Raw genomic sequence first — 14,036 nt, forward strand, 5'->3', positions numbered from 1 at the left:
GGACGATGTGTCAAAGTAGTAAATAGATACAATACACGGCAAAGCGGAAGTGCAGCAATAACGAATTACGTGCGTGCTTGTCACAACTATTGGTAAAACAGATTGAAAAAAAGCAGAAATAATAGGTACAAACTAAGCTCATTGCATGGAAGAATGTTAAGAAATAACGAAATTCCGACATGCCATAGTAAATGAATAATGGTCAACACAAAATCGAGAAAGCAATAATTGACGCCCTTATTTTTCGATCAAAAATCGCAAACTTAAGTACAATGAAATGCGAGAAGCGAAAATTAATAGACAAGTCAGGAGATTTTTACGTCTTTTATAATTTGTCGTCATGATTACTGCAAAGAAAAGATGTGGTCGCGTTTTGCAATTATTTTTCAAATGATCCGACGTGTTTATGAATTTTCTACAACTCATGCGTTATATACAAATAAAAGCTGACAAATGAAATAATGATTGAAATTAGTATATAAAATATGTCATATTGTAACAACTATGATCTGCAATAGACAAGTCATTGAAAATTAATCAGAAAACTTCATGGAAAATTCAGTAGGTTTCCATTCATGCAATAAAATAATGAGCATCTGTGGCCTGCCCTAAGCCAGTCAAAACAATAACTGACTATGCGGTTAGTGTTTTTTTGGTTTCTCTAAGTCATAATTTGACACCATAACGTTGCTGCTGGGTTTATATTTCATGGCTAACATAAATATATATTATATTATATACATAAATTGAGATATTCAATACTTTTGATTAGTCTCAGATCTTCACAAACTTTGATTAAATTTCAAATATTTTATACTGTTTTCCCAGCACCAGCAATAAAAAAACTCTCGAAATTTATCCAACAAGAATATTTTCTGATATAAAACTCAATCGAATACTATTTTTTTTCATATTCTTCACTAATTCCTTCCCAAAATACATCAGTAAGATTGCGTCAACTTGTTGTCCTTTTATCAATTAATGAGAGGATCTCAAATTAAATTCAAAAATCGCGGACAAAATCAAAGATCGTGAGATTTTGAGACTGGTAAGTCTTGTACCGAATTCCCCATTTAAAATATATGATATATTATCTTCATGCGAGACGTGCGGGGTGTTCGGAATTCAAAAGGCACAATAGATAAATTACGATTTATACGTCGTAATGGTTGAAATGCCCAGCTCTAGAGATCAGCAGTCAGGTAAATGCTTTCGTGATACATGTTATGCATTAAGAAACACATACGGCAATATATAAAGTATACATATGCATGTATGTATGTATGTATGTATGTATGTATGTATGTATTGTATTGTATAAAGCACGGTTGCGCCATTTCGTATTACACCGCGATGTGAAAAAGACTGACGAGAGTAGAGAGAAGAAGAAAAAGAAAAAAAAAAAAAAAAAGGAAGAAAGAACTTAAAAAACAAGAGAAGAAAAATAATTCGATAGGTACTTTCCAACGTTCTTGCTACCGGATTTTTCTATATTCGTTACAGAAAATAATCAACTCCGCGTATTCGAGTAGAGTTTTTGTTCAAAGCTCGTTTGCTCGTTTTTGGTTTGAATTTTTTGAAAATTCTTTGAGAGTCGCGGCGTTCCGGTCAAGGATGTAATACGGAATGTCGCGACTGTGACGAGGGTGAAAGGGGATCTTACCAGGGGGCTGGCCAATATTATGCCTATCCTGCTGAGCACCGCCGGGAGCCGCTGCAACATCACAGACACCAAACAAAGAGACTTACATCTCACCAACCTTCCATCAGCCAAATCACACTTAATTATCTATCAACCTGTCTTCCCGAGATCTTTTTATCGTAGCCCTGACATTTCATTCGTATTTTAAACTCGGATCGTTTATCACGATCCATTCGTGCAGTAACGACTTTTAATACATTTTTGCACGCTCGAGATTTCATTGCGGAATTTTGAAAATCACTTTCTTTACAAGATCATCTGTATTCGAATATTATTCAAAGAATATATAGAAAACAAATGAAAACATGGAAAAATAGTGTAAATCAAATCGTATATACTCGCCGGAGAAGAAGAAATAAATTTAAAAAAAAACAAACAAACAAACAAACAAACGAAGGACATTTATTGAAAAAATCAGATTTGGTTAACAAGCAGGAAAATGAATTTCGCCTCGCATCACATTTTAGTTTCTAATACCAGAAGGTTGAATTCTATATGAATTTATACCGACTCAAAAATGGTTTTCATTTTTTTTTGTTTTTTTTTTGTTAATTCGACTTTCTTTGCAATACGAATAATATTTTTAATCTACCTGTTTAAAATTCTAAACCTTTACAGAAATTCTTCTCTTTGTTACCTTCTGTGATCAATGCTTTTTGGAGTTATTTTGAAAATTAAACTATGGCTAACTCCGTCGGAATTCTACGTCAGATGAAATCGATTCAAGATTTGAGATAAGGATAAAAACTACGCTCGTCACATTTGTGGTTTCAAGTTTTACTGGGTGACAACATTTTTCAAGAAAACAGATGAATATCTGAGAGTAATTTAAGACGTTACGTCAGTTAGTTTACTTTGAGAAACTACAAGTCTGACAATTTTTTCGTCAGTGACGGTGAAATTAGCTGAAGAAAGTATTTCATTCCCCAAAAGTGTATGAAAATATCGGAGGATTTCTAGCATTACACTCTGATAAAAAAAAAAAAAAAAAACGATGATGCTTTAGCAGTCATAGATTAAAATGTCATTACAGAATATTTCTCATTCGTGCAACATAAAAAAAAATTAGGAAACGGTATAATAATCTAAGTACCTGCACTAAACTTTATGCTTACGCACGTCGTTATATATTGCATAATGGCAGTGTTGTAGAAGATTGTAACAAATGACGAAGAAAATGATTAGGAATTATTATACTGGTTGAAAAAAAATTCTTATACATGGTATACGATAGCGTTGTGAACGCAAATTTCTGGAAGAAGTATTCAGTATTTGTATAGAAAAAAAAGAATCGAATAAATTGAATAGTTAGAAAGAAAAGTAACAGAGCATGCAAGGTCCGCAGCGCTTTGCAATCGAGATTGTGTAGTGTATTTGAACCGTGGAATTGAATGCTCAATTTTTGAATATTTCTCCTAATATCCGTGTTAATTAATGATGAAAATAGAAGTCAATTTTTCTCAATGAATTCTACGGCATGAGTGTAACGCAGCTTTCGTATACGCAAGAATAATGATTGAAAAAAAATGAAACAACACGACAGATATAATACGTAAATATGATGCTGAAACTTTGCAACAAACAGCTTCAATTACAAACACTCTATTGTAAGGTATTATATTATACATAATGTATGTTAATTATATAATATAATACGTACATTGTGCGTCACACCAATATATAATTGCAGGTGCACGAATGTGTTTGACATAACCGAAGGAAGTGTGAGGGAGTAAAGAAATTATTTAACAAACTAAGAAAACGTGATAACAAAAACAATGATCAAGACCCGACAAAAGTAATAAAACGAAACTACTGATTTCAAGTTACAGAAGTACATGAACCGGTGTGTACAAATACATAATATATATCGTGTATGATCAGAAGCGCTGACAACAATTAACGAGACAGAACAATTAAACAATGTATGAAACTTGAATGGATGTAAATAATTTTTAGAAAAAATTAATGAAAATAAGGAAGGAACCGTGAATTTCGAAAAAAATATTGAACAGCATTCAAGTAACGATCATGATCACACGAGATAAATCAGTTTTGACAAATCAACGAAATGGAATATTGACTGGTGAGAGAAATACATAATTAGTTTTTAAATCATTTTTTTTTTTAGACATTCAGTTTAACTGCGCGAATTCTTTATAAATATGTTTGTTTTTTTCTTTTGTAGGTGTTATGTTTCTCTTAGAAACGCGTTTATATTACATACAACCGATAATTTGACTAGAAGGACTACATGTAGGATAGTCAACTACAATTTTGTCTTCTCGCATGCTTTTTTGTTTCAGCGAAACGTATTGCATTTGCCCTTGTAACTACAAGATATACGAAAAAAAAATTGTTACGAGTACATAGGAACCGAAATAATTTCATAACGGTCTACCGTACGGTATATTTTTTTTTCTTCGATAAATAGTCGTAGTCTACACTTGCCTAATTTTACTCTAATGAATCGTTAATGTTTCGTACAACTCAACAGCTTATTACAGGTAATTTATTCTTTTAAGGTCGCGTTCGTAATATGGCAGTGATTTTACGCGATACAAACAATAAAGTAGGGAGAAATTATTGAGCAATAATAATTGTTGTGTGAAAAATTTTCTTTCAAAATTGTAAGAAACATATTCAACGAAATTTTGAATATTATAAATAACTTTCGCACCTCATATAATTTACACTTAGCAGGTTTATTGTTGTGCAGGTAACTCGCAAATTTACGATAAGATTCGTTGTAAAACTGTAAAATTCCTTATCAACTGGTTGGGGATCGGAATTATTGAAATATTACAATTTGACACAACATGAACCGAATGAACTACGTTTTTTTTTTTTTTATAACAGTTCAACGAGTAGCGTTTTCTACTCAGTTAAATTACTTTACGCGTAATAAATTCTGATGAGAATTTCAAACTGATTGAAAAGTGAAGTTCGAGTTTCTAATCGAGAGAGATAAGAAAAACAGTCCGAATGAATAAGTAAACTAAACACGTATCATGTATAAAAATATTCGAAAAGTACCTGGGTGACGGGATTCTCGCCTGGGCGATAGACGACATTGTGAAGAGGCCGTTTCCTGCCCACGTAATTCACGCATACGAATTCGAGGAGGCTGGCGTAAATGAAGCACATGCAGACACCATCCCATACGTTCATCGCAGTCAAATTTGACACGACCGGAAGCGTCGAGCGGAAGCCATTTGAGGTTGTGAAAAAATTGAGCATCGTAGTCACCCCTGTAATATTGAAACAAAAACGAAGGGTAATGAAAAAAACAAAAAACGAACGGTAACAACTCAAATAGAACCGAAGAATCAGATTGAATTTAATTGAATTAAATACAAATTCATCATATACTTCGATTATTGTTGTTTCAATCAACCATTTTATCGAAATTCGAGTAATCGATTCATTAAACTGTTTCTTCGACTGATCGCACAGCCTTAATGAAAACGAAAAACGGCGAGTCTGAAGAATTTTCAACAATTGTTCTTCAGCCTTTATTCGTTTTTCTTCAAAGTAAGGCTTGCTCATGTATCAGCAAAATTTTGTTTCGTGAATCAGAGATTTCATTTTTGTGGTAACGTAAGAATGTAAAAGAAAAAAAAAAAAAAAGAGAAAAATCTAGGTACGCCGTTTCGTACTAGCATGCACAATTGGCCCTGATGGTCAATTAACGGGTTACGCGTTAAGTATAACTCCGAACAATTTTCTGCCTCTGGGTTGTTAGTCCCTTTGAATCGTCGAGGTTTGTAGAACTCGGATATCGAATCAAGGTCACGACAAGGATCTTTCCCGGTAAAAACCACGGAATTCGTAATCGCGATAGGCGCTTTCGGGTCAGGGTCCTGCGTGCGTTTCGTTCCATCATCGTTGAGAACTTAGGGTCTCATGCAAGAAAGTCGCGGACAAGGTTCTCGAAGCGACGGAGTGTGTGAGTACGACGTTTCGTGTTCCATTTATATCGTTGGGCGGAATCTGGCTCCTCAAGAAAAGCGTGCCCCTTGGCACTCACTGCATGCGGATTGTTATTATTATTATTCATCCAGGTACGAGAGGGTCGATCAAGATAAGGAGCAGCTACTGGTACACGATTGAACCCCGAGGCTTGAGTCAGATCGACAATATGCGTGACGTTATCGACCGCGGTACAAAGTCGTTCTGCTTACCCCACGCCCAACGCAGTTGCGGAATTCCGGGTTGTTAGCCATTTAGAGAAAGCAAAATTTTGTACCGAAGTATTCGTGCCATCGTCTTTGTTCCAACGAATTATCAATCGATGAGCGCTGAGTGCTTGCAAAGTTTTGACAATCGAAACAAAATCTCAGGTGGAGCTCAACGGCGGCCATATTGACTTTTCGATCGCTGTCCGAATTATTATTCGCGTGTTACGCATATTCGTGATACGTTTTCAGTTGCGGGAATTAGCCTCTCACTCCTACCTGTCTCTCCTTTCTCTCTACTTTCACACAAAGACGAAAGAACTTACCAATCATGACCCGCGCTGGCACCGCGTTCCACTCGAGCCAGAACGTGATGAAAGAGCTCGTGACCAGGATGATTCCGGGTATAAAGACGGTGGTGAAGTAGAATGCTCGATCTCTCGTGAAAATGAGATCAACTTTCAAGCAACTGTAATTACCTGGATTACGAATAGACCAATCTCAATATTTTTTTCTCAAATTTATAATGATTAAGTAACAAGTTTGTGACGCAAAATACTTTCATTTTCAAGCTGCTACAACTATCTTTTCTCCCATTCTTTGAATTTTAATTCTAAGTTATTTCTAGCTAATATGAATATGTGAAGACTGAAATTAACCCAGGATTAATCATTTTGATGATTTTTGCAAATTTTTTCGGGTCACAGTCGACAATGTATACTGCACGCCAATATGTTTTGAAAGTATTTGATGGAATAGCTACGGCTGCAAGCATACAAAGCATCAACCTAAACATATAAAAACAGTTTGCAGGAAAATCGAAATAAAGTTAATAATAATAACAATAATAATAACAGTAGCAACATTAGCGACAGGAAATAAATATAACGGTCTCAATATTTTTTCTTTCTCTTTCATCTCGTATCATTTGATCGTTACAACACAACAAATGTTTGTATAATTCAGTGTGAATGAAATATTTTTGAATGCACAAAAATGACGTTTCATGTAGTGTAAGTTTTACGTATAACACAGATTTACTTTTAAAAAACTTAACGAATATGTGCTAAAGTTTATCACAGATAGTTACAGAAACGGATTAAATGAAAAAATGAATACTTGAATGAAAAAAAACGAGGAGAAATCAGAGATAAAAATCAATGGCCGATATCACATCAGAATCAAAGAGGTAAGTGTCAGAGTAATGAAATTTGGTGGAGGATTTAGTCGTTAGGCGTTGGTAAGCTTGGTCCGGTTTTTTCTGTTCAACTCTTGTTTACAAAGTAAAATTCTCCTTCTGCAAAACTGTAAAACGGTCTCTCTCTTCCTAGCTTCTACTGCATCGTTTATGCGCTGTGAAATAATTCTCATTGCGCGCAATTTACAAATTGTACAACACACGTACATCACATCTTTTAACGTGTACATGACGTGTACATATGTGCACATTGTATATACGTAGGGATCGGGGATAAGGCGGCTTTTTACCTTGTTCCTCAAACCTGCGCTGGCACAGCGAACACTTTGAGTCCCCAAATTCATCGAATTCATCATCATCCTCGTAGTCAGGTATCAGCTGTCCGTCAGCTGCAACATAACAGCTCCTATGTGCCTCCGATTCCCTAACGATCTTCACTCACCTCCATTTTTTCTTATCTTCTTCTATTTGTCTGTTTTTCTTGTTTCCCTTTTTCAATTTACTTCCAACAATTTTTTTTTTTTTCTACACTATTCTAATGTATATATTAAAATCGTTATTCCATCGTTTATAAGATATACAGATAGGTATATACAATGTGAATAGAAAGTTTCAGAGTTTGCCAAATTATTCTTCCACTATTATATTTATTGTTATTATTATCATTATTATTATTTTGTTACTTTGAATTTCGTTTTTCTACGCATTTAAATTCTTCTCTCTCACTATTTCACCACACCATCGCACTAATTTCTATCTAGACCAAGCATACCAGCGCTTCACCGTGGTTGGATCCTCGCGAATAATATCGAATCACGTACAATAAGAATGTGGCGGAATAAATAATTCCAACAACTGATCATCGATACAAAGTGAAACGAAAGAATTTTTTCTGTTTCATTCGGTAAAATGAAACATTTGCTTTCGGTATTGGTTACGTATTACAATATACATACTATGTAATACGGTTGTAATGATTGCCTATGTTTATTTTAAATTTATACAAGTTTTACATATGTTAATATGCTGTATGTGTGTATAATTGTATAGGAGTTCATTGTACGTAGTACATCAATGACGAATCGAACCACGGCGAAACAAATTAATTTGTGATGAGAAAAGAAATAAAACGATAAAACAATCGTATGATCTACAGCGAAAATCAACGTTCATATACCAACAAGCACAGCCAAAGCTCTATCTACCTATGCGCATGATGTGAAAGTATGATTGTATAATTTGTACGTGTTTACTATAATGAATGTATGTGCGTGATTACAAGGCGCTGAAATAACGCTGGAAAACGAATCAGTATCAATCAATGTAATGATTATGTGGAATATAACATTTTTTGCAGCGTGTAGTCTCTTTTCTGTTATTGAATCTTGGTGATCGGTCAATTATGTAAACGTATTTTTAGTTAACGTTTCGGCCCGGATATGGGCCCTCCTCAGAACGATTTATTTATTTAACTGTCAAGAACAACAAACATTTTTTATAATAGAAGTACAATCAGACATTAAATGTTGTAGATGTAATACTCTTAGGGCTATTATATATTATTGGTTAGTGAGTACATTTTGATTAATCGAAAAAAGATAGGCTTAAGAGTGTTATTTACCTTTTTTTTTTTTTTACTGCTAAAAAGACCTTCTTTAAAACCTTTTAAAACAATGACATATAGACTGTGAAGAAACATAGTTTTTTAATCTTTTTAATTAATGACTTCCAACTCGTAACTCCTACATGTAAAACAACCAGAAGAGTGACAATGACTACCGTTACTCAAAGAACATTGTCTCCACAAATTGTAAATTATGAATTCGACTGCATCTTAGTCCGCTTACTATATTTAAAAAAAAGGTAAATAACACTCTTAAGCCTATCTTTTTTCAATTAATCAAAATGTACTCGCTAAACAATTATATATCATAGCCCTAAGAGTATTACATCTACAACATTTAATGTCTGATTGTACTTCTATTATAAAAAAATGTTTGTTGTTCTCGACAGTTAAATAAATAAATCGTTCTGAGGAGGGCCCATATCCGGGCCGAAACGTTAACTAAAAATACGTTTACATAATTGGCCGATCACCAAGATTCAATAACAGATTATATACGAGGTCGAGAATTCCTACTCATCATAGTCTCTTTTCTCTTGTGTAGGATCTGAGAGTGTCATTTTACTTAACGTATCTCACTCAGGTGAAATTGACGATAAGTTCTGTTAACTTCCGGAAATACGAGGTTTTCACTATCGGTAAGTATACGCCCGTCACTCGAATCGCAATATTTAATTTAAATCGATGATTCAATTATTGTATTTTTCGCCGATAATCACGAGCAGCAAATTAATGTTACGACAGTTTTTAGTTCTCGGAGAGTGAGAAATGAAGACAGCATTAAAAACTTGCAAGGAATCTACAATTTGGATGAATGAGAGCATAAGAAAATGAAAACTTCAAACCAACTTAAAAAACGAACGTCTCAATCCTTTCCTTTAAAATGATTGGAAAAAATTACAGATAGACGAATTTTTATATAAGAATTACGAAAATATAATTTATTTTTCAATTTATTCGCAAGCCCAGTTCACCAAATTTTTCATACTCCGAAATAAAATTATCGTTTGTAACGATTCGATATCGAAGTTGAAAAAAGCCCTTTCCACTTCAGCCTTAATTACAGATGGAGTTTGAGATAAAAAGCTAAGAGAAGGTAGCGGCAAATGATTAGAAAAAAAAAAAACAATTCTGCAACGACGCTGGATACGCGAATTAAGTCTGGTTTCCGGAGCGGCTAGTTTAGCTTATTGATCCGCCCTCGGCATATATATATATATACATATATATATACTCAAATGTATACATATATATACAACATGCTACATAGGTACGAACGTAGCCCAGTTTTTCGTAAAAATAGCCACCTTTGCCACCGCTCAGCGCGGAATTATTCAGCATCTACGAGCGACTGACAAGCTGTGAAATTTGGCGACAACGTATCAGATTCTACAAGGTATCCAAAAAATTTCTACTTTTAAAATTTTCTAACTTTCTTAACAGTGTAATATTGAAATTTGGTAATTTTTTGAGTCGGTAACTCAGCAACAGTGAGGTTTCATTATATCGATGAAAAATTCCTGATTCTTCAAATATTTTTTATCTGCGAGCATAAAAATAAGTTGGGGAAGCAAAGAATGTTTGTTTAATTCGTGTCATGCGCGTTTGCATCTGCAAGTGTGAGTAATGAAAAAATAACATCGAAATGTTTGGAATAATTTTAGAGATAAAAAGCAGAGAGAGAGAGAGAGAGAAAGAGAAAGAGGGAGAAAGGGGAGGTTTTGGAGGAGATGGAGGGGGATTTGGAGAAACACGGACAGAGAGAAAGAGTGAGAGAGATGGAGAAGGGGAGCGTGGGGGTGAGAGAGGGCTTTTCATCACTTACCCCTCCAGCTGGCTTTGATGGGGCAGGGTATGGTTCGGTTCTGAATGAGATATGCGTTCAGGGTGGTCAGACTCGGGCTGGTGCGAAGAGTTCCTTCGTCGTTCTTCCAAACGTAGGTTATCGCCGTTTGCTCGTACGAAACTGGAATGTTAATAGCTCACTTTGAAAATCTGTCGAGGTGATCGGTTCTTTGCAGGATCAAATTTGATGTAGGTACAGATACAAGCGAGAAAAACTAAAAACAATTGAACTATTCTTTTCCCATTTGCAACTCACTAGAGATTGAAGGAAATTGAGCTCATCGTAAACTATAACAAATATGTTATGCTACCTGCATTTAATTGCTTGTAGTTTTCGTAATTACTATTATGATTCATATGCTTTTTGTGAAAAACATCTACAGGGTTATTTTGGATTTCTCTGCCTCGTAATCGTACGACAATTATTATAATTATTATTATTATTATTATTATTATATTACTTGATTTATGCGAGGAATGAATTGAATATTAGGAATAATTATAATTATAACGATTACACAAAAACTTGACGCATTGATGTGCGTTATTGATTGCGGATGTTTTTTTTTTTTTTTTTTTTTACAATATATTATTGCTCCAACTTTGAAACAGCCGCACAGAGGTTTTTTTTCATACAAGTCTTGATTTAAGTAGTGAAAGTTCGGTGCAAAATTGAGACGGTGATTGTCTTCTCGTTAAGAAAAGCCGAAATAGCATTTTTGCCTTCTCATATTTACTTGACTGATTACGATCAATTTCTGTTCGTCCATCAGAAAGAATTTTTGATGAGTTATAAAATTTTCAGCAGGAACAAACAGCGTAATTTGAATATTTGAATGTGAAAAGAATACATTCACTTATTCTTCAAGAGTATTTCAAGAATTTTTCCACAACGAAGTGAATAATATGAATTCCTCAGGTGAATCAAAGTTGAAAAAAAATATCATCGTTCTATTGGTTTTTATTCTTTCATTATTGTTATTAGTCTTTATTTCTTTCTTGGCTAAATATTCTTATTTCGAAAATATCTTAATCAACTTGATCGTGTCTTTTCAGGATATTTGTAATTCAAGACAATTGTTATCCCGCATTGTTTGAACATCTTTTATTGCTCCTACTGTTTACGGATATACCGACACCAGCTAGTCGAACTCAAAGTCGAAAAATAATCGAGCGGTTGTTCAATGTTGGGGTTCCAGCTGAAATGACCGACAAGCACGGTTGAGTCGGCAGCTATGAAAGAGAAAAAAAAAGACGAGTAATAAAAAAAATAAAAATAATCCCTCTGAAACCTAACGCCAGCGTTCAATTGGTTAGGATATTCCCGGTAGGATCCAAGCTTGTTGGCTGAAGCGTTAATCTCAGTATCGAGTTACAGAATTTCAGCCTATTTCTTTTCCGTTTCCCCCCTTTTGAAAATGTTTAATTAAAATGAACCGATCGGCGATCCCTTCATTCGCCCCGTTTTTAAACTCATTCCTACATTGTTTGCTGTACGTTGAGAAAAATTTCATTTGTTATAGCACTAGAAAAATTCGGTGAAACAAAGAACGTTAAAAAAACTATGAATATTGTTGGAATTACGAAAAACGAGGTACAGGTAACCATTTTTCGCTATCGTTGATCCTTTTTTGGTATTTGGCAACGCAAAATCGGTTTTTTCGGTTTACTGAACTTTTTTAGCTAAGCACGGCTTTAACGTCAATTTATTGTTGCACAAGCATTAAATTTTTATAACAGTTACAGGAAAATATAGTTACAGTAGGGTGGTCCTTATTTAGGGTATTTTCGAAAATTCCTGCCGACAAGACGGAAAAAGTTTGTAAAAAAATCAAAAAAAATGTACGCCAAACTTGAAGCCTGTAGGTCAACTCTAAGAACTGCCTCCAACACTGAGAGAAAAATTTGCGCATCTATTTAGAAATCTGTGTAGTTAAAATATTATAGTCGGGAAGATAATTTTTATAGTAGAATTCACTCAAATTATCGTTTGGCGCACTATAAACACAATATCAATTTTACCATACACTTATAGTTGATGCAAGGACGTCAAAGGTACTATAATAATACTACAATTAACTATATTTTTGTTTTTAATGTTCACCACACACAGATCTTCATCAGGATTATATTCGTATAGTGCGGTGAACTCTGTTCTGTAGTCTTCGATAATATAGAGTATGGTTCAGTTAACTAATTCATAATCAACTATTTACGGATAAGTATTTAGACCACCCGAGATGATTCCTGCAACTTTTGTCAGAGTTGAATGCACCGTACATAGTTTGACTCGACTTAAATATGGTTAACGCTAATACAGTAATTATTCAGACAAGATCATACGAACATAGTTTCAACAACTAAACATACACGGTTGAAGATATTTGAAAATCTACGACACATTTACAACACAAAAGTGAAGTTGAATTACAAATTTCGTGTCATAAAGTGAATTACTAAGCATTCTCAATAAATGTGTATTATAATTTTGTCATTTTGCTTAACTTAGTTGGAAATACGCAAAAGGGTATTTTGAATTTACTTCATTGTGCAGTAAATGTATCAGGTATATTTGGAAATTTCATTTACGGTACTTGGAATTTACTAAAAATTGTGCTGAATTCACTTCATAAATGGAATAATCTTATTGATCAATTTTCAGTAACTGTACCCGTCATGTCTGTATGCACCGTACATTGTATGATCAATCAAATAAAGTCACAGGTTCCCATAAGGTAGTTTGGCGTAGTAGGTAGGGTGCCCGACTTATAATCCGAAGATTGCGAGCGAAAGGGGTTGGAGCCCCGGTTAGGAAAAGATCACGCGCTAGGTTTTGATCGATCCCAAATGCGTTTTCAACGGTTGTAGCTACTGATAAGTTGTCAAAATGGTGTCTGCGCTCACGAAAAATCATTGAGATGATTTATCTACGAGTTCCTCATCAATTTTTTTTCATTCCAGTATTACTATACATTTACGATGAAGCTACTCAACTGGTATAGTAAAAGTTAACAAATTGCAATCTAAAATTTCCAAATTATAAATCGCGTAACGATAAGTTAATCACGTTTATCGCACTAATGTTTGAATATGGTCAGGTCTTCATTATTGTACCGTTAACCATACAACTTTTGTCAGATGCAACCATAAATTCATAGTTCGGAACAACATAATGCAATAAGTTCTATTAACTATAAATTCGTATTGTCCCCTGAGTACACTATTTTTTATGGTAAAGACAACCACAATTTTCTCTGAGCAAAGGCAGTGAAATTTCCCATTTAAATAACATGGGAATTCGAGCTTACTACATTATTTTTTTTTCCCGCCTTAATAGTGCTTCGAAAAATCGGAGGCAGTTCTTAGAGTTGACCTACAGGCTTCAAGTTTTGCGTACATTTTTTTTGATTATTTTGCAAACTTTTTCCGCCTTGTCCGCCGGAATTTTCGAAAACACCCTAAATAAGGACCACCCTAAGTTACAGTGAT

The 14,036-nt window shown here is 34.3% G+C and overlaps 1 protein-coding gene across 11 annotated transcripts in view; it reads right to left on the reverse strand.

The window, feature by feature from the left end:
* LOC107224546 (glutamate-gated chloride channel) overlaps positions 1 to 14,036 on the reverse strand; it is a 106,054-nt gene that overhangs the window by 12,472 nt on the left and 79,546 nt on the right. For 4 of the 11 annotated variants that reach the window (XM_046738374.1, XM_046738373.1, XM_046738378.1 and 1 more), the window contains 4 exons: positions 10,528 to 10,668; positions 6,207 to 6,359; positions 4,739 to 4,953; positions 1,664 to 1,714 (listed from right to left, as the gene is read on the reverse strand). In XM_046738374.1, the coding sequence (XP_046594330.1) occupies positions 1,664 to 1,714; positions 4,739 to 4,953; positions 6,207 to 6,359; positions 10,528 to 10,668 (560 nt within the window). Of the gene's footprint in view, positions 1 to 1,663; positions 1,715 to 4,738; positions 4,954 to 6,206; positions 6,360 to 7,368; positions 7,468 to 10,527; positions 10,669 to 14,036 lie in introns of all 11 variants that reach the window. The other 7 variants (XM_046738377.1, XM_046738369.1, XM_046738367.1 and 4 more) reach the window with 3 other exon arrangements.

This window comes from Neodiprion lecontei, chromosome 4, assembly GCF_021901455.1.
Source record: "Neodiprion lecontei isolate iyNeoLeco1 chromosome 4, iyNeoLeco1.1, whole genome shotgun sequence".
Taxonomy (NCBI): Eukaryota; Metazoa; Arthropoda; class Insecta; order Hymenoptera; family Diprionidae; genus Neodiprion; species Neodiprion lecontei.